Source organism: Seriola dumerili, unplaced genomic scaffold, assembly GCF_002260705.1.
Source record: "Seriola dumerili isolate Sdu_G_001 unplaced genomic scaffold, Sdu_1.0 BDQW01000147.1, whole genome shotgun sequence".
Taxonomy (NCBI): Eukaryota; Metazoa; Chordata; class Actinopteri; order Carangiformes; family Carangidae; genus Seriola; species Seriola dumerili.
Genome location: NW_019174402.1, coordinates 2632051 through 2655367, shown reverse-complemented (window position 1 = coordinate 2655367; position 23317 = coordinate 2632051). Strand labels below are relative to the sequence as shown.

The 23317-nt window shown below is 40.6% G+C and overlaps 1 protein-coding gene across 3 annotated transcripts in view; it reads right to left on the bottom strand.

The window, feature by feature from the left end:
- Positions 1-23317, bottom strand: part of LOC111225230 (PQ-loop repeat-containing protein 1-like) — a 45213-nt gene that overhangs the window by 5258 nt on the left and 16638 nt on the right. For all 3 annotated transcript variants that reach the window (XM_022749975.1, XM_022749973.1, XM_022749974.1), the window contains exon 4: positions 11379-11595. In XM_022749975.1, coding sequence (XP_022605696.1) covers positions 11379-11595 — 217 coding nt within the window. The remainder of the gene's footprint in view (positions 1-11378; positions 11596-23317) is intronic.

Sequence of the window (23317 nt, the reverse complement as noted above, 5' to 3'; positions counted from 1 at the left end):
ATGAATGAGGGAGGGTGAAAGTAAAAGGAAAATGACGAGAGATGGATGACAATGTGGCTGGGGAGGGGAGGAGGGGGTAAATCTAGAGAGGGGTCAGAAACGAAGCCACCCTGATAGTTGGAGAGTGACAGGACAGCAGAGAGCAATGGAGAAAGCGAGAGTGGGGTTTGATTGCTTGGTGTGATGGCTGTGCCGTATGTGGGCCAGGCAGTAATTGTGCTGTGTATTGAACGACTGCTGTCAGGCCAGCTATTAGCTCTTCTAAGCGGCTGGAGTGGACAAGTGGAACACAACTACAGGAAAGGAAGGGCTGAGTGACATTTAGAAAGAGAGACAGAGACAGAGGGAGTGAGAGAGAGAGAATGAGAGAATTAAAAGGACATGAATGTGGTGTGTGCAATTTACTGATTTCACGTCCCATATACTTTTGAAAAGTTGCCTGATAAATTTTAAATGTCACTTTGTGAAACTGACTTTTAAAGTCACTGTTAAGTATGACTTCTTAAATCCTTATCCTGTTAAAAAGAATCAAAAGAATCAAAAGTTATACTGTGTGTTTTTGTAGCAGATTTTTTATGTCCTATCCCCAGACATTATCATGTCTCGATCGCCAGACATAATCTTGTTTCTGGACAATTTCAGAAGTCGTGCAGAATTTTTAAGTGATTGTAGCAGCTTTCAAATGAATCTAATGGCATGAGTTCTTGTTTGCAGAAAAAGAAAACAATCACAGTGTAAATCAATGCACTCTATATGTTACTTTCAGCCCATTTAGTCGAGGGGGCACTTTATGTCTAACAGTGTTATTCCTGATACTACCACCAGACTGCACCAAAGTTAAAAGTACAATTTCTTACAACTTGGGTTTGATTTTTATAGCTACAGCCATCAGCCATCAAAGTTATTGCTAAGATCTCGGAAAAAGGTGATATGACTTAAAATACTGTAGGTCAGATGGGACAAAAAACATGAGTTTTAGACGAGACAGGTTGTAAACAGCCAATAGTTTAGTGAGATGAGTGAAACTGAGCGCATCGATCGCTAATGTCGCTAATCATCCATCATTGCACAGGAAAACTGTGAGTGTGCACAACCTGGCAAGTACAGTGGCTCCAATTTGAACCAGGAAGTAAAGTTTTCTACAGACGTTAGGGTCACTATTTTGTCATCTGTCTTTCTTTTCTGTTCTAAATAAATCTGACTAACCACGGGTTTTGTTTACTACCTGACTACCTGACCTCCACAAAATGCTAAATTCATCAGGCTGGAACCAATTACCACTGACATTGGGTGAGAGGCGGAGACATAAGTGTCGCCAGTCTATCACAGGGCAGACACTAAATTCACACCTATGGGCAGTTCAGAGTCGCCAATTAACCTCACCTGCATGTCTTTGAACTGTGGGAGGAAGCCGTAGTACCTGGAGGAAACCTATGCAGGCAACGGGAGAACATGCAAACCGGTTGGCCCCATCTGGCCGGCAGGTTCGAACCAACCACTACAACACCATGCCACCAATAACTAAAACTAATAACTGAAATAATCAGTAAGTTGTAGCCGAGCACTGGTGACACCCATAGATCTTCATATTTAAATTCCAGTCAAGATCCGTAGGTTTTCTGAAGTAACTAAATACCTCAATCTGTGATGCCTGTGCAAAATGGTGCATCAGACACCAAGCAGTTTCCATTTGATGTATTGGTGTAGCAATAAAACACTTGTAACAAAAGGGATTAGAGATTAGATCAGAACAGGTACTTGATCTGGTTCCCTCTATTCTTTGTCCACTTCATATCTTTTGGCTTCTCTGCAAATTGCCCAGTGCCCTCACCTCCCTAACCCCATCCCTCTGCAGGTTTATTTGTACACCAATCTGTCTCTCTTTTTGTTCTCATTCCTCACGCCCTCCACTACTCTGTTTCTCTTTCTCCATTACTTCTCTCCCCCCTTCAACCTGCTCCTAAATCTTTATCTGCAGTCCTCCTCCCTCCTCTTGCCTCTACTCTTGTCAGATGCTGTCTCGTTATCTTCTTGTCCCAGGCTGCTGCCTTTCACCTTGTCCACTGCCCAAGGGACCACTGGATGGAGGGATGGATGGATGGATGGATGGATGGATGGATGGATGGATACAAGCCATCTCAGGGCTGAAAGATTCTTGCAGGCACAGCACAGACTGATATCATGTTCCTGCTGCATTTGTATCTATGTATGTAAATTTTATGACTGCAGTCCAGAATACAGAATCAAATGTGAACATGATGGTGAAGTCAATGACAAAACTGTCATGCAATTTTAATAGAAACAATAGAAACTATAAAACTGAACTCATTGGAATGAGCCACGTTTCCATTTAAGGCTGAGATACACTGGATGTACTGTTTTTTTGGCTTAACAGTAACAAATTGTTCACTGTATCTCACCAGACACTGCACACTTTCCACAACTGTTGTGGAAATAAATAGGCAGCTGATCACAAATAAAACCCAGTGTAGGCTTTAAGTTTCAAGCGGGGAGTCACACTTTATATGAGAGACTTAAAGAGTCTCCAGAGGAGGGTTAGACAGTCCTCGCAATTGCTTGATAATACTAATACAAAGCCCTACGGAAAGAGACACACTCGAGCAGCTGGGGATGATGCTTAAAGCCTCAAAGAGCTTCAATCACCTCTTCCATCTCTTTTTCAGCACAAGCTCGCGTATATGCATTGGCATGATGTCTGTGTCCATGCATGCTCGTTTATGTGTGCGCCCACACATGAGGGTGTGTGTGAGGTGATTTAGCAGCAGCGGGGCTGTAGCTCTCCCTGAGGGGGCCAGATAGAGAGACGAAAATCAAAGGGCCCAGCGAGAGAGAAGCCGTGCTGCTCTTAACCCACTAACTATGAATTATGCATGTTGATCGATCGCACACAGGCTAACACCGAAAAGTTCCCAACCTGCCGGAAAAAGATGGATTCTGCTTCACAAAATGAAGTGGTGGGGAGGTGAGGAGAAGGAGTATCACACAGAGTTGGCCTAAGGATATTTTAGATATTTTTTTAGAGAATGTAAACAAGCCAGAATAGATGAGCTGGCCTGTAAGGTGATGCCTATTTCAGTATTTTCATTACATCTATAGTCTTATGTAATCAATGGTCTATTTGTCATAGCTGTGCTTCTTAACTAACTACAATTACCGCCTTGCAGTTGTATGCCTCCACCAACCAGTCAAATTGAAGGAAATATGGTCACAATCTCCCCTTCTGTTGCTGAGTTACAGCGATGAATAATGACTAGAAGAGAGTGTTTTTACAGTGCAATATGAATTTGTGAGTTAAGGCCAAAAACATGTTTTGTGAGTTCACAGTGACCTTGACCTTTGACCACCAAAATCTAATCAGTTCATCCTTGAGTCCGAGTGAACGGTCGGACAACCCAAAACATAATGCCTCCGCCCAGCACGGAATCAAAGAAATCCCCATGAAATATGTGATTAAGCAAAGAATCTCTTATTTTTTCAGATAAATGGAAGAAACGGAAGTAATCCGTGAACTTGAGTTGGCTCACATGATCACACACATTATACAAAAGAGCAACAAGGGACTGAACATCATACTGTCTCTAAATTAGCTGCTGTTTAGTGAGTACGTTGATCCAATTACCTCTGTAATTTCCTTCAGCAACAGGGACAATCTAGTGATGTTAGCACAATTTGTCTATAGTACAGACGTATTTAGAGGCTGAGGAAGACCTTGTACTTTTAGATTTAGTACCAGTGCTCTATAGGTCAAGACCACCTTAGGTCAAACACGTTCCTCTAGAACATACACTCACTGAGAACTTTATTACAACACCAGTACAACTGCTTATTCATGCAATCCAATCCAATTAGCCAATCAGGTGGCAGCAGTGCAGTGCATGAAATCCTGCAGATACAGGTCAGGAGCGTCAGTCAATCTTCATATCAAATATCAGAATGAGGAAAAAATGTGATCTCAGCAACTGGCTGGTTTGAGTATTTCTAAGCGGCAGTTCTGCAGATGGAAACACCTCATTGATGAGAGATGTTGGAGGAGAATGGCCAAACTGGTTGGAGCTGACGGAAAAGTTACAGTAACCACCAGATAACCACTCTTTACAGAAAAGCATCTCAGAATGCACAACATGTTGAACCGTTACCATCTTCTAATGGCTACTTCCAGCATGATAATGCATCATGTCACAAAGCAAAAGTCAACTCAAATTGGTTTCATGAACCTGACAGTGAGTTCAGTTTACTTCAGTGTCCTCCCCATTCACCAGATCTGAATCCAGAAGGATGTTGTAGAACATGAACGTGTAGCTGACAAATCTGTAGAAATGATGTGATGCAGTTATGTCAACATGGACCAGAATCTCAAAGGAGTGTTTCCAACATCTTGTGGAATCTACGCCACAAAGAACTGAGGCTGTTTTAGGAGTATAAGTATAAGTATAAGTATAAGTATAAGTATAAGTATAAGGAGGCCCTACCCAGTATCAGTATGGTGTGAGTGTAGAAAACGTCTAGTTTTTGTTTGCACCTTGATCTAGATCTGCATTAAAATACTCAAATTGAGAGACAATCATAGGAGAAAGGTGCCAGTTTCATACAAGCAAGTGCAGGATTTCATTAGAAAACAGTGAAAATACTCAAAAATACTCTCTGTCTTAAAGTATAAGGGATTCCTTACATGATTTGTACTTGAACATGGAGCTCATGTTTCTTTTTCAAAAACTTCTTGAACTTGAAACATCAGTAACACCGCTCGCAGCAAACTCAGTATCACTGCTCGCAGCAAACTCGCCCGCTGATTAATTCCTGGAAAATACATCAACACTAGAGAGGACAGTATTATATATTTTCCTCTCTTGTTTTTCTTCTGCCTTTAGTCCAAAACTAACCCTGATACAACACAAGGATATTATAAAGTATATAAGGGGAATCATGCTGTCCTGACTTCAGGAGATCTTCTGTGTTATTTCACTTGATTTCTTTCCCGAAGAACCAACCTCTCCAGCTCTGGCTCACTGGGAAATGTCTTTTTTTGATTTTATGATGATTGATTTTTGACTGTGAGTTATAGGGGTCTTTTTTTTTTTACCTCAACAGTAAGGTTCTCCTCCACCATTGTGATAGCAACAAGACTGTAGAAGAAAAGGTGCTATTGCCCACTGAGATAGGGTCAAGGAAGAGGAGCCAGGCCAAGTCTGAAAAAAATGTTGCTTTTTCACTGTTGCGCCAGTGTGTGAGTTTATAAAGAAAGTAATGGGGATGGTTGTCACCAGTGTGTTTTGGGACTTCAGCAGCTTAGTTTTGTTTCAAACTGTACAATGTGGTCTTGACATTTAAAATGAGCCCATTGCTATTAGCTGTTGTGAAAAAGAATATGCATTGCACAGGAAGAATTCCTTGCACAGATTTATTTCCAATCACACTGATCATTTGAATGATGCCTTACTTACATTACTTGTTTACTCCCCAAATAATTAATCCAGAAATTTATTCACAGTACAGTCACAAGACTATAGACAGCAAAAACACCCCAAATTGCTTTTCTCCAAATCCAAACCATGTACTGTAGAAATAGAGAAATAAAGAAAATGTGACGCCTCAAAATACTATCTTCATGGCTTGTCTTGCCCCTGGACAGACAGGACTGTAATTTAACAGTGAGAGCACCTGAAAAGACTTTCAATACAATGGCTATGATCATGTAAATATACCCTAGCAAATACTACTGTATTATACTCTATGTGGTTTGTTTATACACTATACTATGCAAACACCAAATGCATGCACACTCCTGGTATTCAAGCACTGCAGGAAAGTACCACCTTGTATATGTTCAAAATATGGCTGCAACTAAGGATCATTTATATATTAAATTTCGTTTGAAGTTAAAGTACTGTTATAGTTAAGGTAGCCTAAATAAAGTTAAATACATTTCTGCTTTAATAAAGTTAAATAAAGTACTGTCATAATGAAATGAATAAAATCAGAACCACTGGTGCTTTTATTCTGAAGCAAGCAGATTGTCAGACAACAACAGTAAGCAGCTAGCGGAAGGTCAAACTGCTATCGGTCAGCATGAGGATCTGTTCAACATGAGGATTTATTCAACAAACAGCTTTCTGTTTCACACCAGGCTAACCTGCAACTGTTAGCTGATCGCTATGCACTCGCTCAGTGTAAATAATAAAACAAATATTGATTCAGGAATCAGTGTGATTAAAAAAATTATTTAAACAAAGTAAGAAAACAACAATTAAGTGACTCAATTATTTCTCCTAGCCCTAAATATAACCTAACAGAGCCACTAGCATAGCAGTAGACACTTGTTCATCAATATACCTAAACTAGAATTATGAGAAATACAAAGTTTGTACAAACATCTGATTCTAAGTCGAAGCAATAAAAGGTGTTCAGAAATAAAGCCCTAGGGCACCTTGGACCAGTTCTGCATCGCTCCTCACAACACTGTCAGCTAAAGAGGCCAAAAAAAGTCGGTGGCTCCTTCAATGATGATCTTAATCGTCAAGGTTTAGAGCTTTTGTAGTCAGTGCAAGCTAAGGTTAGTGGCTCAGTAAGTTTTTTGTATAGAAACATAACATAGTGGGAGCACAACTGTCTATTTGATGGTGCATAATCACAGAAATATCTTTAATCATATCTTCTTCCACCATATGATGCCATAAAAAACTACACTTCTACAAAACTGCACTTGTACCATCTATGCAGCAACTGTCCTCACACTCGCCTTCCAGATGTGGCTCACAAAGTGCTTAGAGGTCATCACAGTGTCTGAATCATATGCTCCAGGGCCAGACTGTAAAGGTACCGGCTATTTGTCTGAAATAGCCTTGATGTAATGGCCGTCTCAAGAGAAACGAGAAACCACCATTAGGCTGCCAATGAGGGGACATGTAATGGGACAACCATTACCGCTTCAAGGGTGCTACCCAGGACTGAGAGTGAGAAATAAGCTGTTAGTTGTGAAGGTGTGGGAGAGAAAGAGTGACAAAGAGAGGCAATAGGAGCTGAATATGCAAATATATACAAACATGTTTATGTATACAGTATATTCTATTCTTTTAGTTGAGCTCCAGTGCAGTAGGAAATTTGACTTCTCTTGTTAAATTCATGACAATTAAGATCAGCAAATTAAATTGAAAGAGACAGAGAAAAAGAAAAGCAGATGAACTGTCTACAGAAAACTAACAGATTAGTATCCCTTGAGACAGGGAGCAGTGCTGCATTTGTCCGAATACTTATGTGTTAGTGTGACAGACAGTCGTCCCCCGCCAGTGTCCCCTCCACTGTCCCCTCCACTGTCACTGAGTGACATTGTAAGGGTCGGGCGCTATTGTGCAGAGCTGGGAGAGGAGAACAGGAGAGGAGGCAAAATAGATAATGTTTAATGAGAGGGAAGAGAAAAACAGGCGGGCTCCCCAGGCAGCCGAGCAGAGAGCGCTGAGCAATCAGTCACACACGCAAACACCACACATTGTTGTTTATATAAACAAGTCGCAACTTTACCGTTCAATTGTGGCTTCCACTTGAGTAATGAGTGCTTTCAAATGTCAAGTGGGTGACAGCATCACTCAGCGACCAAATCGTGTTAGGTTAAACCTGGTATCTCCATAAAGCCAGTACTTAATACCTAGGACCAGCTAGATGAAGTTTTTGAAATAACATGAGGTCACAGAAATAAAAGTAAAATAGTAAAATCGTGTAGTAATGAAGGTTTCTTTCATACCTGTAATGTAGTTCACTGGGTCAACACCAAAGACATTCTTGTCTGTTTTATGTTAGTGACTGTCATCCTTCATTATCAGTGCTACTGGCACCCAGGGGTGAAAATCAAAAGCATGTTTACCCCATAACATGACAGCAAATCATGCTGCACTTCAGGTGTCTCTGCTTTTATCTTCTGGTGGTCACAAAGAGTTCACGAAAAGATTATTAATTGTGATTATCATTAATTTCTTTTAATCCTTTTATTTATTCAGGGACATTTCACTGAAAGTAATGCTCTCCTTTGGAAGAATGCCTTGACGACACTCATCACAACTGGAGGTTATCCAGGTCAACCACAGTCTAGTCTGATGGCCACTGAGGAGCTCCGCACGACCATCTGGGATGTAGTGACCCTTGAGCCTTCAGTGGTGGTAACAGGGGACGAGCTGAGGTCTTTCACTTTACCCACCCGAGTTTATCCTGCCAGACCAAACTGGCAACCTTCCTTTCACAAGCCCGGATCTCTAACCTTATATGCCCTAACTAATGACAGGGAATATAAACAGGACAAAAAGGTACTACTATAGTAGGAGAGCTGCTATGTGATCGCCCTGTTTCACTTATATTTAATGAGCCAAAATACATGGAGGACATAAGCTCAACACACCACTGTTATAACCATTTTTCTCGTGATGCATCAGGGAAAAATTCCCCCACATTTTGACCTGCAGGTATGTTACCATCGCCACCAAATGATTTTTAGCAATTATGATAATCATATAGATTTTTACATAATTTCCATTACAGTTCCCACGGTCAGCATCTACTGGTACTTAGGCTTTTGAGTTCATGCTAAAATCACACAGTATGGTTGGCCCAATTCATTTTCACACTTCAAACCAAACGCACAACAGTTAATTTGGAACAGATTGAGACCCACCTTGTCAAGCTGCCTCAGCCTGGTTGTTTGCTCTATGCCAGAATCCAAATGACAGCAATTACACCAGTCTAAATGAATTGTGCCAAATGGCAAACCAACCAGTCTGTTTGAACTGCACCAAACACTTTCCATTTCTATCACATCCTTCTTTTCCTTTGTTTTTCTACAACTAATCCATACTTGTTGTTCCACCCTGTTTTATTGTATCTTTCCATCACTGCCATGTCCCCACCTCAATTTCCCTGGAGTAGCGACATGTGTGTGAATGTGTGCTAACACACGTGCACACAGGCAAAGTGTCAATAGTGACCAAGCCACGTAATTACACCTACAGTAGTGCAAACGTGCCTCTGTGTGTGTGCGTGTCTCTATCTCTCTAACTCTCTCAGCTTTTCCACAACATGCATCTGTTTGATTTGGGCGACCTTGAAAAGGTGAGCGGTCCTTGATGAAACAGATCCATACACTCACCATCACACCTCAGTAATAGGACTCACGGGAATCTGACTGTGAACAACAAGTAACTGTTTCACATGGGATAGCATGAGAGGAGGGAAGTAACTACATGCTGCCATCATTTCTGGAAAACAGTTTGTTCCGGCTTAAGTGAACAAATGGGAGAATCATTAAATGCACATGACGAGGGTCAAAAGTTCTGAAACACGGCAGATATGCAGGAACAGAAGTGCTGAATGTGCTGTTTTCCTGCCAGCAGGGTCATTCGTTCAATTAGGCCGCCGCGATCAATAGTGAGGTTAGAAAACATTCATGCTAAAATTAAAGCATTTTCTGGTTCTCAATTAGTCTTGTGAAATACTTTCTAACATCTGTGTTTGTTTTTTTTGGTGACTGATATAACAGTATCATATTACTATGCAGGAACTTTGCCACAGATCTGAGGTAAGCAAACTGATGTTCTTAATTTATTCATCAGTCATCTGAGAAACCTAATGCAGTGTTATTGCGTGTTTAATCTTTGCCATGATATTCACTCTGAGCTGAATGGGCGCTTAAAGGAAGTGCAAGCCCAGATGTAGGCCTACACCCCGAGGACACTTTATGTGAAATGGGGCATACTACTAAGAAAGAACATCTTGCCATTCAAACAGTACATCAGCATCTTACAGCACACTATTGCTTTATTTGAATACTCAGATATATATGTTTATCTATCCCTTGTGCTTATGGATACATGTGCAATATGAGGTAAAATATTCACAGACTGAATTTTCCTCTGCAAATGTTTCAGTGAAAAAGCTACTGTGACAGTACTGAGTGACAGCTAATCCAGAGAAAACATGGGGACTTGAGGAAGAATGATAGATATACAGTGACCTCTGCACAATGTGGAGAATATATACAGCAGATGACAGCTCTGTCACTTGTCTGCCGTGAGAAGGATCATCTCTCAAGGGAAAAACCTCTCAGCTCCTCTTCTCACTGTTACTCCACAAGTGTACACTGTTTCTATGCTGTTCCCATACTTTGGGGAGTCAACAAAAAACAAATACAGTATAGAGAAGTAGGACAGAACAACGTTGCCAAATACAAACATAGGAAGGATTAACAAGCTGTGCAGGAATGCTTGAAAGAGAATAAGTGAGCAATGTGTCTGTACGATAAATTCTAGTCCCAACAAGTAGCTCTGATAATGAGTCAGTCTATGCAATATGCTGCAGCGGCAGATGTTCCTCAGCCTGTCTCATCTGTGTAAAACATGTTGTGAAACAATGGTAGTTGTGTCCTATAGAGAAAAAATGTAATATTTAGTTTCGTCTCTGGGCTTTTGTAGAGATGAGTGACGAGCAGAGCATGTAACTATGTAAGTACAAATACACACACACACGCACACACACACACACACACACACACACACACACACACACACACACACACACACACACACACACACACACACACACACACTATAAGAATGGTTTTTGCACTGATGACAGACAAGACACATAATGAGGAAATAATGATCATAATTAGTATGAGGTTCTGTGCCATTAGGGGCGTAATTGATCTCACAGTCTTCTACCTGAGAGGCTAATCAGTATACACACTGACCTTTTCATACCGTGCTATAATCAACAGGAAAAAGCTTCATAATGCAAGCTAAGCTTGTTTGTCCCGCTCCTTCACCCTCTACTCCCTCTGTCCACTGAAGGTGACCTTGAATTTAACATAGATAAAATCTGAACCTCAGGAATTACCTTAAAATGTAGCATGAACTCATTCTATCGATAACAGTTCTTGGAGGATATCTGTTGATTCTTTTAACAGACTTTAGAGGGAAGATAAGTTGTACTATAACAGTATTATCATCACCTTCATCACCTTTTTTCTGCCATTTGTGCAGTTTGAACTTCAGTGTTCACTGTTCATCGATGGAAATGCATTTACCCTTCAAACACAGGTAAGTTAGAAAACTGTTTAAAACTCAGCCTCAAGGTTTGTCCAATCTTTGACTTACTGTTTCTTATGTAGCTTTTAATCATTATAAATGACCTTATTAGAACATTTTGTTCACCAGAATTTAAATTCCTTTCACACCCTGGACATTGGGGTTAATTAGAATACATTGCATGAGGTTAGAGAACTGTGGGCTTGAGAAGTCCTAGGAACTTTTATGCCAGTGTGAGTACAGTGAGGTATGAGCTTTCTGTAAAGCTCTGTTTGACCTCAGAGCGTGTAGTACCTCATGCCTTTGGTGGAGTGGTTGTGGAAGTTTTGCAGTAGCTGTGGGAGGCCCAGCATGGCCTCAAACATCACGGCCAAGGAGCCCAGCATCTCTACAAACACAGCAGAGTCCAGCAGCAGCAGGGTGACCACTGCACACAGCACGGTGAAGCCGAAACAGAAGAGCAGGTAGTCCTCGAACGCACTCCACTTCCAGAAGTAGCGAAAGTCCAAGTCTGGAGAGGAGCAAATGAAGAGAAAAAAAAATTTTAATTAAAAATTTAATATTTAACCCAGTACAAATGTACTCAGCAAATGTACACTGAACAGACAAAGTGTTCGAGGAAAGTAAGAGTCGGGAACTGTGTATATGTGTCTGTGTTTGTGGTGCTGAAAAGTGAGGAGCTTCTTACAGTATGTGCAGCTGGAAACAGAAGCGCAATAATGACAGACAGAGATTGAAAATGTCGAAGGCATTATATAGCGGAACAAGAAGGCAGGAGGAAAGAGGAGGAATGAGTGTTTCATTAAAGGATGCATAGAAATTCTGCAAAGACAGCACTCCTCAATCAATACTGTGCAAATGCATAGGTGAATGGAACAAAGATAAATGAGGCACTCAGAGGCTTTTACATTTCTATTACTTTGGAATAACCTGGCCTTTGGCGTTACCAGGTTATACATTTAGAAAGTTTATTACCTTTGGTTTAAAGCAACCCTATTTGTCATGTGCTGCTTTTACAATTCACTGATAAATACAAAGACCATTGCTGTCTAAAGCTGATGTTGCTTCTCTAAAACATCTATTCAACTTGAATGGAAGAGATGATTGTGAATTAGAACCAAACAAACATTTAAATAGTCACAGTGTTCCCAGCAAGGAGGCTGTTTCAGGAGCTGCAAAAGAAAGTTTGTGAGAGGAAACATTAGGCATACTACATCAACATTCCCGTCACCATCAGCCATCTCCTCAATGGACCATAATGTGAAATGATCAATGATCTCTCATTGCTTATGTATGATCATGGCGCTGTGGAAACCAGCTGACATCAGCTAAATGGGATTGATGGCTAAATAAGAGCACATTAGAAAAAGGCAGCAAATCTACATACTGAAAAGCTGGAACAAGAGAATGTTTGGCATTTTTGGTGGAAAATGATTTAATCATTTTCTTTGTGTCGGCTTATCCTTTCAGCAAAAATTAGTTTTAGGTCAGAACTTGGATTTGGGATAAATATGATAATTTAAAGAGGTGATTAGGAGGTGTACTGTACATCAGTGCTCAAACAAATAAACAATTAATAGATAACTGAGAATTAATCAATGACAATTTTGACAATGAATTAACAAGTATTGCTGTTTATAGCCTCTTAAATGTTTGGATATGCTTGCTTTTCTAAGTGTTTTAGTGCTGTCAAAAAGGCTGTCATCGGCTTTAATGTGACATTTTATAAACTAACTGATTCATCAATTAAAAAATGAGTAGTTTAAATCATCATAAAAACATCAGGGATTAAGAGTGCGGTCTATTTTGGCAGATGGAGTCTGCTCAGTTGTCTGGAGACTGTGGGATCAACTGAACATTTCGGATAAGGTTAATAAGTGGTTGATTCACAGTTTGTTTGTGAATCTACTGCTTTTATGGTCAATGATTTTCTTAAATGCTATGGTAATACACAAGGGATTCTGTGTCACTTTTTTGTACTTGCAAGAGAGGTAAAAACTCAGAATTATTTCCATTTTTGAGTAGACTGAAACTGCGATGGTTCAGCCAATGAGTAACAAGGTTTATGGAAAAACGGGTATGTATTCCTATGTACTTTTTCTGGTCAGTACCACTCATTCTCTTTTAGTGAGAGAGGGGAGTTCACTGACTAAACAGGGCTATTACATTATCCATTACTATCATCTCACATAATGTACATATATGGTCACACAACATATTCCGTAAAGCACACATACACAAATCCCCATACACCCCCATCACAAGGCTGGGATGTCTCCCATTCCACTCCAGTGAGCTGCATCTGCTGCTGCATCCTGGGACAAACAGAGTGAGACATCTTGCAGCGAGTGCAGCATGGCATGTTTGTGGCAAACAGTGAACGTGATTAATAGCTTTATTACCGAGAGCCACAAAAGATACATCGCCCACAGCTGACGACAGACGTGCAAGGTGGGAGAGGACAGAGACGTGACACGACACACAGATACATACACACACACACACACACACACACATACACACACACACACATAATGCTTCTCAGCCTACTCACACACATATGACATGACAAATATCGATTCTGGGAATGACTTATGTCTGTCCTCACAAACTATGTCACTGATAGAAGCCAAAAAGCTGGAGACAGACAGTCTGGCACTCTTTACCTCTTATTCACAAGTCTCTCTTCACTCATGATGCCCTGTTACTTCAGCACGACACCGTCAAATCTAAAGTCATTGCAACCACCAGCGGCTGGCAGAGGGAGACAGGAGAGGCTTAGAGGCCGCCTGTTATCAGCAACATAAAAAGCCTTTCTTTTGAATGAGGCCAACGTGGTGAAGTATAAACATGCTGACAGCAGCAACAATGAGTAGTGGTATTTCAAAACTACTGTCAACTTTTCAGTGTATAAAACCTCCCACTGAGCCTCTAACATTTTCATCTTTGATTTTTAATTCAGTTTCCCCTCCGTCCCTCCTGCTTATCTGCAGCACACAGACACACACACACACACACACACACACACACACACACACACACACACACACACACACACACACACACACACCAAAAACACTTTTCTCTTGTCCTCTTACCAAGCAATCCAATCTATTTTCATGCATAAAGCAACACACCCACCTCCCTTTCTCTCATCCCCATTCCTCCTCTCTCTCTATGCCATTTCATCTCTCAGTTATACAGCCTCGTATGTTTACCTGCATAATCAAATTGCCTGGAAGAGTATAATGAAGAGAGAAAGCTATGCATCATTCATGAAGTCATCTCTTGTATTTGTCCTGCTCTAATACCTTGCATCATCCTCGACTTGCTCTCCCTGATCATCTCACTTATTTCCCCTCACTCTTTCAATCTTTTTTTCGCCCACCTTGCTGACTAAAGGTGTCCTCTCATATGAACTCAGGACAACGTCTACAGAATCAGGTCTGGACATTATCTGGAGCAGTGCTTTCACACATGTAGCACACAACAGTCCCTGTCAGATGTGGTCTCAGCTACTGGAAATACTCCGTTTGGTTAGATCAGGAGGCAGGATAGAAATGTCATTAATGCACCCAACTCGTTCAATGTGAATTCTCCAGACAATGACCTGCTCTGTTCACACAGAGACCCAATAGGACATTACACAGGCTTCGTACTAGGAAGCTGGCAGGGAAAAGTCAATTAAATGTCCAGTCCAAATGATTTGGACAGTTGTGTTCACGCATACAGCTCCTCCGGGTAATGTCTACATAAGTTCAGAGTTACAGTGCATGTGTGACAGCACTATAAAAAAAAAAAAAAAACATGTCGCCACTTCACACTCACACACACACATCCACAGAATCACATACACACACCTCCTTTGTGGCTGCTGTTCTGTCACCACAGGACATCACAGGTGGCCTGGCCTTTTCCAAACAGCATCCTCCTGTCTGCTGAGTGTCGAGGCCAGGGCCCCACTTCAAAGACCGCAGAGACTCGGGAGTGCCAGGAGGAGGCGAGGCACTCTTTCTTCACACAGACTCTTTGTTTACACAAAGCCCATTGAAGATCAAACAATTCAATTACTAAAACTGAAGAGGGAGCAGCCCCGAGGATGTCAATACCTGTATATGAAGTTACTCTAGGATGACGTGCAGTTGCTCAGGGAGGATAAGTCAATCAATTTGTGTATGTGCATGTCTGTAGTTGTGAAAGCCTCAGCGGCCCTATCTAGGGTATAGCATTGTCAAGACTTAGTTTCAGCACTGTTAGACCTTAACAGCGGTCTCACACAAGCTGCACAGAGGAGGGAGAGGATGATTACAGATGGAAGGAGGGATGGAGAGTGAGTCAGAAACAGAGGGAGAGTAGCCTTGAGTCAGTCAAGTAGATATATGGAGGCTAAACTCACTGCACTTCCCATCAGGCTGAGCAGAGAGAGTACAGAGGTGAGAGTAGAGACCCCGAGACAGAGACAAGGATAGACACTGACAGCTAGAGAGCTTTGAGATATGCTGACTCATCACTATCCGTCTGTGAGCAGAACGACTACACTCTGCGGAGCCTGCTTGGTGTATTTTAAGATGTGTGAAAGTTGCTGTTTGACATTTTTTTGGCTCACTGGTCTCATCTGAGGATAGGTGCGGCATTTTGAAGGACATGCACAACGTAATGGACTTTTCAGTTTATTGAAATGGATAAAAATCCCATTTTTTTCAGTTTGTCCACAGATGGCTGACAACACAAGTGACTGACATCCTTACCTTATCCTGACCAGACCCAAAAATTAGCCAAAGGCCATCTTACAGCATCTGTGAGCTGAACCTGTAGACTGCCTCTGCTTTTTCAGTACACAAGCACAACATGCAGCAGTGGCACACCAGAAAAATCTTCTAATATCTTCCTGACAAGCTTTAATAGGGACATGACAGGCACGCTGCGATCATCTGGACAGACAAAAAGTCGCTGAACCATTCTGAACTCTCACTGTCCTACAGATTGAACAGATTGTTTCTGCAGCAGAGACATAACTTGGTTCACTGGCCAAACAGGTCGAAGTGAAGACAGACAGGAAAGGATCCAAGCTCCCTGTGTGTCTCCCTTTTTCTCTGTCAGCTCTTACAAGAGCTTCTAAAATAATGTCCACTCTATAAGTTACACTGGGAATGTAACACACACACACACACACACACACACACACACACACACACACACAAAAGAGCAAATTGCCTCCCCAGTGGATTTACTGTCTTGAACTGGTACCCGCCATGAGTGAGTGAGTGAGTGAGTGAGTGAGTGAGTGAGCGAGTGAGTGAGCGAGCGAGTGAATGGGTTACACCACAGGTCGGCCGAGTGTTGGACTTCTCCCACTGGCTGTCGCTCTTTCAAAATGATTTTTTTGCTATAACATCAACACTGGATCCACAACAGTTTTTATGATCAGACTCCTTTATTGACTTTTATCAAAAAAAAGTACCCTCTGCATCCACGCTGTTCAGTGAGCAGCAGTTTGTTACCCAGGTGGAGGCTGTGCAGGGTGTGAGAGAGAAAATACCAAAGATATTCTGTCGCTTTTAACTTTCTCTCTGTGTGATCATTTTAAAAATAACTACAGCCAAAATCACATCACAGCAGTTGTCTTAAATTTATGTGTATGGTGACTTTGTCAGATGATGCTGTGGTTGTAAAATCAGGATTTTAGCAGTGCAGAAGCAGCTTGGAAATGGCTTGGAAATTACTCCTGGTTATCATGTAGTCTTAATGAGCTGTTTCAGTCACTATTTCATACTTATTCTGTTGTCTGACAACAGAAAAAGAAAAAAACAAGCTTTATTGGAAATTTGGCTGTATTAAAATCATTTATATATGAGCATAGAGAGTAGGACTGTCAAATATGAGTAATGCTGACAGAGCATTTAATCTTCTTATTCCTGCAGCTCCTCAGAAACTTTGCAAAGACCATATCGATCACAAAATCTTACCCAAACTTTGTTTTAGCAATCAGGTATTTATGAAACTAGGTTATCAGTGTGACAGCAAAGAAAATCCACACATTGATTAGTCAACACAAACATAAACTGGTTAGATGCTCCAATGTCAGAAGTGACAACCCTGGCACTGTGCGGAGAATGTACAGCTCAGGTCCAGTCATGCTTTACAGGGGTTATTTGTGGTAACGATTTCTATTTCTGCCCAAATTCACATCTCCCTCCTGTAAACTTTTGAGCCCTGTTCCTGAGAGCTTTCCAGACTGAGTTCAGTCAGCAGCTATTGTCTTCAATCACACAAAAAGGGAACCCCACAAGAATGCTCTTAATTGGCCTCTTAAGCTGCCAAAAAAAAGCTCCAAGCAAACATGTTCTCATTGAGAGTAGTCAAGGCACAGAAAAATTCACAAAGGTCTTAAACTAATTAATGGCCAATTTACTTTTTCATTTCTAATGGCTTTGCTGTGTGTGTTTGCCATAGGGGAAAAGGGAGCATTGTAATGTTCTATACATGCATTGTGTATTTGACATTGGATTTGTTTCTGTTGCATTATCTTTTCAGCTTACATTTTTAATACAGTTTTGGATTTGCTTCACTGACCAATTAGCCCTAAGTACATCATCTAATTTTATCTTGTATAATAAATTAACAAAATAAATTAAGTTGTAACAAAGGGTCACATTGTTTCTATGGTCCTTGACAGCACTGCAGTGGTCGTTATGACCTGTTTGGTCAGATCTGCCAAAAACAAAAAAAAGTCTGCCTGCATCTTCTGATGAATATCTATTCACAGGGAGAACTAGCACATTCATTTGCATAATACTTTGTGTATTACAAAAGTCATTCAAGCAGAAACATCCAAGTAATACATTCAGAAGTCAATAGTCTACAGTTGCTGTTTTGAATGCCTAATGGGGAGGCAATATGTGCCTTTTATTAGAGGTTCCTATTAGCAACTACAAAGAATGTGCTATAAGTTGCAAGGCTATAAGATGATAAAATGAATGGTGATATTAGGAAAGTTAGCTTAGCACATGCCGCTGCCTCTAAGATGTCTCAACAACTGCTACCAAATTGAGCCAGTTAGCTCAATATGCCATTATAATTTAAGAGGGAAAGAAAAATTCATTTTATGCATGTTCTGCAGCAAATAATGTTTGTCAGGAACACTTTTTCCTCAGAGTTTCTGCTGCAGTAGCACTTCTCACATTGGGCAGCTTTGACCTTGCTTGCGAATTATAACTGTGTTTTTCTACCACTGATTGCTTCCTCACTGAGTGTATGTGTGTGTTCTTTCTAGCCTCCTGACCCAGACGAGGGTTAACTAATGAGCTCTATTGGCATTAACAACCCACTACAACAATTCTGTGACCACTTGACCTCTGTTATGTGCTAATGGATCTCCACATTCATACCCATTTCTCAAAGTCAGGATATACTGTACACTCCTTCAGTGACATGGACTGAACCTTCACATTATACACATTACATCTAATCTACCCTTTAATATTTATTTATGCCTTAGCTCCTCTGTCCACTTTCGTCCCTAAAGTCTCTGCCTGCTGTCTGCAGCTCGGGAGATGAATGAGTGCGAGTCAGGCAGGCTCTGGTATGCCACGTCCCCCCCCCCAAAAAAGACTACTACTATACTCCAGATATATAAAACGCTAGTACCTGGCAATATTCTGTGCATGGTCACTCCATGTGTAGCAGCTACTGTATAATGCCATGTATGTGGCAAGGTGCTTAATTTAATTTGAATAATATTTTGGTATTGGAAAAGCATTCTAAACATACCAAAGTAATGATTTATAGGCTATATTGCCCTGCTCTAGGCTTATGTAAATGTCATCATAATTGATTTCTTTAGTCTCTCTTTCATTTTTGTCTCCCACATTCTACTAGAGATCTTCACAGGTCCCTTGGACCTAAGTCACCCAAGCCCAAAGTGCATAATTTAAAGCTACAATATCCAAATTCTGGAAATCAAGCTAGACTCGCCAGGGTGAGACTCTAAAACTTCAGAGGGGAATATCTCTGCTCTGCTGCCAGACTGTTCAATGAAACCGAGTCACAGAAAATTTTGATAGCACCTCTCCACATTAAGATATGTTTTGGAGCATAAAAAATATTAGAAAGAGGTTACACACCGTGGCTATAATTTTATAAACATAGATCTGATTTGCAAGTGTAGTCTGAAAGAGTGGCAGTACATGTCTTTTTTCCCTGCACTTCATACTTCACACATGCCATCTCACCTCAAAACATTTACTCCTCTAGCACCAGGTCTTTGGACCCTCGGTGGTTCTCACTGACTTGGAGCAGAGAGGGTCTTGGTCTCTGCATCTTTTAACATTGAATTCTCACTTGCCATCGTTCTTATAACTCTTTCCATTCTCCCTCTCAACCTTTTCAGACACAGTACCTTCTCCCAGTCTACCCCACTGTCGTTTTCTGCATCTTTGCAGTACTGTAAGCTCCATTAAGCATAAAGAATAAGAGATAAAAAAAAAAAAAAACCTTCAAAGGAATTGTCCTTCACTTGTCCTGATAGCAGCTAGAAGCCTCTATATCTTGCCTTGCATGCCAGCTAAATCCGTAAATGTCTCAACTCTTTTCAAGATCACATGAGATTGGGTGTGTCTGCAGGTGGTTTGGCCTTAAGAAACTTCAGCGTTCTCTGTTTGAAGTTCATCACTTGTTTAGGATTTGCTGTCTGCAGCAAAATGAAAGTTTGACGTTGTTTCAAAGAAAGTGCTGTTCTTTTCGTTTCATGTCTTTTTCAAAGGTTATCTAACGTGATGAGTGAGCGGATATGTTTTCCTACTATGGGTGTTAGCTGTTACTAATCCCAAACACTGAGGCTATTTTCGTCTCTGCAATCAATGGCATAACAGACTCTTAATCATTGTTCTAGCCAGTTTCTCAAATCATTCTTAACTATTCTTAATTAATCATTTTGTTTTCAGAAACTTTAAATACACCCACTGCCTGATCTAACTTTCATTTCCACCATCAGGAGATTCAGATGAGGCAAAACATCCTTGGCCTCACTTTTATTTTTTCCTTTGCAGGCTAGCACTTTCAATCAGCGTTCAAGCAGCTCATGCTGTCAGACAACACCGAGCTGGAGTTGTGAATGCTTGTTTGATAACAGAACATCAGGGCAAGGAGCTGACACTGAGCTGACAGTGAACAGGAAACTCTGTCTTTTTAGACGGTTCTTATGCTCATAATTGTAACTACATACAATGCAGTCCCTAAGTATATGATCCGTGACATGTTTTCTATTGTTCTGGCTCTACTCCAGCATACTGGATTAGAAATGAAACAATAACTATGAGACTGAAGTGCTGGGTTTCATCTTATACAGTGTTTGATGTTCCCATCCATACTGGGTTAACATTGGTCTACTCATATTGGTTTTATTACAGTCTTGTAATTTTAGCAAGACAATTTGGCAATTTGGCTGTGTGCCAAGACATCATAAATAGAAAATGTTCACCCATTCCTGCTTTTTTTTAAATGTCCATGTGATACTCTGTTGCAACATGAATCATAGTACGCATGTGGGTGCATGTGGGAATAATAATACTAATTAGTTAAATGAACTTGCCTTGTTTTTGACACCCCAAAATGCTACAGAACAGGACATTAATTTGGCAGGTTTCTATTTGCTTGGAATTTTGTTGTTGTTGTTTGTAGTTTACACACACATATTTAAAGTCAAATTATTTCAGATTAAGGCATTAAATTCCAAAGTCAAATGACACTTACACAACAGGTGTGAACTACTCATATATCTTGTTCTTACCTAAGAAGAAAAATGTGTGAAAAATGTGTGAAAAAACTGGTGAATGCAACAGGTTTTCCTCACTCACTCGTATGTGCCACTAAAGAATAAAGCTGTTGCAACTGTTATAACTTAATATTTTAATAAAGTAACACTACATTTGCTTGACTGCATGTTTGTGTCAACTCTGATTATAGCAGACATAAAAAGGTTCTGAAAAGCTGATGTGCAGGTGTAGTGGATCAAGGAGCTGTATGTCTCATGGATGATAACTGGACTGCAGGCGGGGAGGGGGGGGAGGTGAAGGAGTGAATGGAACAGAGGAAGTGAACCATCACTGAAAAACTCCACCCCTCTGCACACATGCTGGGAGAGCATGTCAGAGACAGAGGGGGAAGAGATCAAATTAACTACACTTCTGCTCTCTTGTTCTCTTGCTCTTTCTCAACTCTCTCTGTCTCACTCATACACTCGGAGACACGGGAAGACACACAAATACATGTCAGTGACGTGGGTCTGCAGTACAGTGCTTAATGATCTACATATAGACAAAGGTACACAGACTATGTTTTGTCTTTGTCTGTCCCTTTCCTTTCTATTCAGCACACGTGCACACATGCGCGCGTGCGCGCACATACACACACACACACACACACACACACACACACACACAATCAAAGTTAAACCTGGCTATGTGTGAAGGTGATCTGGTCCAATAATAATCAGCTGTTGACCAGATGGAAGAGTCGGGAGGTCCAGATAAGGACGCAGCATCATGGGGAGCCAAAAAGGTCCAAATTATTTATTAGGAGAGGGCAGACACAAAATCAGTGGCAGGGTTTCATCCTATAGAGATAAGCAGGTGTAAATCCAAGATAATGTGACTAGAAAACAAAGTCACGCTGGGAAACAACACTATTATTAGCTACAGATTTACATTGTCTATGTCAAAGGCTTTCCCAATCAAACAACATGACCTTCACAGCAGAAACGATAGTTTGTGATGTGGCATGTCTGTATACAGTATACCAGTAGTAGTTTTAGTGAGGCTATTTCCTTTAGGGCATAACATCAACATGAATTTTCAACTTAGAATTACACAACTGAATACAGCATGAGTACCCGATATGCACGTTTGATATACACTACATACAGCTTCAATGCAGTTTATATTAGCAGCATTTTAAGGTGATGTCTGCCCAGGGCTTCTGTAAATAACATTAATTATTGTAATTATTGGGAACATGCTGACATTTCCTAATGTTATAGATATAATAGAACATATTCTTTTATACTTATTAGTATTCACAGTGTAACATCTACCATGCATCTACAATTTATATTAGTGTGTTCATAAATACAATGTGACATGTTTGGATGAGAAGGCGCTGAACTCCCACAGAAAAAGGGTGAAATATATGACACATTATGAGATTTAACAGCTAGAAATGTTAAGGAAACCCCATTGTAAATTTGTATAAATTACACATGAATAAACATGAGGTGCCACAGTTGCTTGGAAATTTAGGAACTCATAGAACAATGTGGTTAATGCTGTAAATCCCTCATTTCCTGCTTGGTCTCAGTACTGGAAATGGGCTCTGAGTCTGTCTCTATCACAGGAAAAACTGTGTCTACATGAATTACAAGTGATTGTTATCAAATGTGCGCTAAACAAATATTTACCCAGGATTAAATGTAAAGATGAAAAACTGAAGTGCTGGTGTAGGGAATAGTCAGAATAAGTATCTGACAGTGTGATCTGCTGCCAGATGTTAAAAGCAATTTTAAGAAACTGTACACGGCACAAAATAACCAATTTTCTATAACTTACACATGACTGCTGCTGACTTTGCATGCCAACAGAAACGGCAGCTTAATTTTCTGCATGAGCAACGCACAGGAAAATACAGAACATGATGCAATAACTGAAACTGTTAAGTGATCATAGAAATCATATGAAAATTATTATTTCAGCAACAGAGGATATCTGTATCTATCTAGTCTCTATCACAATTTCACACATGCACACACACACACACACACACACACACACACAAACACTTCTTCATCTTCTTCCACAGGATACAATTACCTCATTACCCAGTCTGAGTCCACAGTAATTAGCATCGCGGCGGCTCATTAAATGTCATTATTTAGATATTTAGAATGTCCATTGACCTTCCTCACTACACAATTGGCTACTTTCCCTTGTTTTCTTCTCCCTCTGTGTGTGTGTGTGTGTGTGTGTGTGTGTGTGTGTGTGTGTGTGTGTGTTTGTGTAGTTACAACCCTAATAATGCCCATAGCGGTTTATTGGGATTGTTTATACCTGTAGCTTCTTAAGCACCTACAATACTGGGTGAATGGTAAAGCAAGGCAGGGGCTAACAAGGCAAAATATTTTACCATCTGAGGCAAGCAGAGGAGGATAACAGACATGAAGAATAAAAACATACAAAACTGAA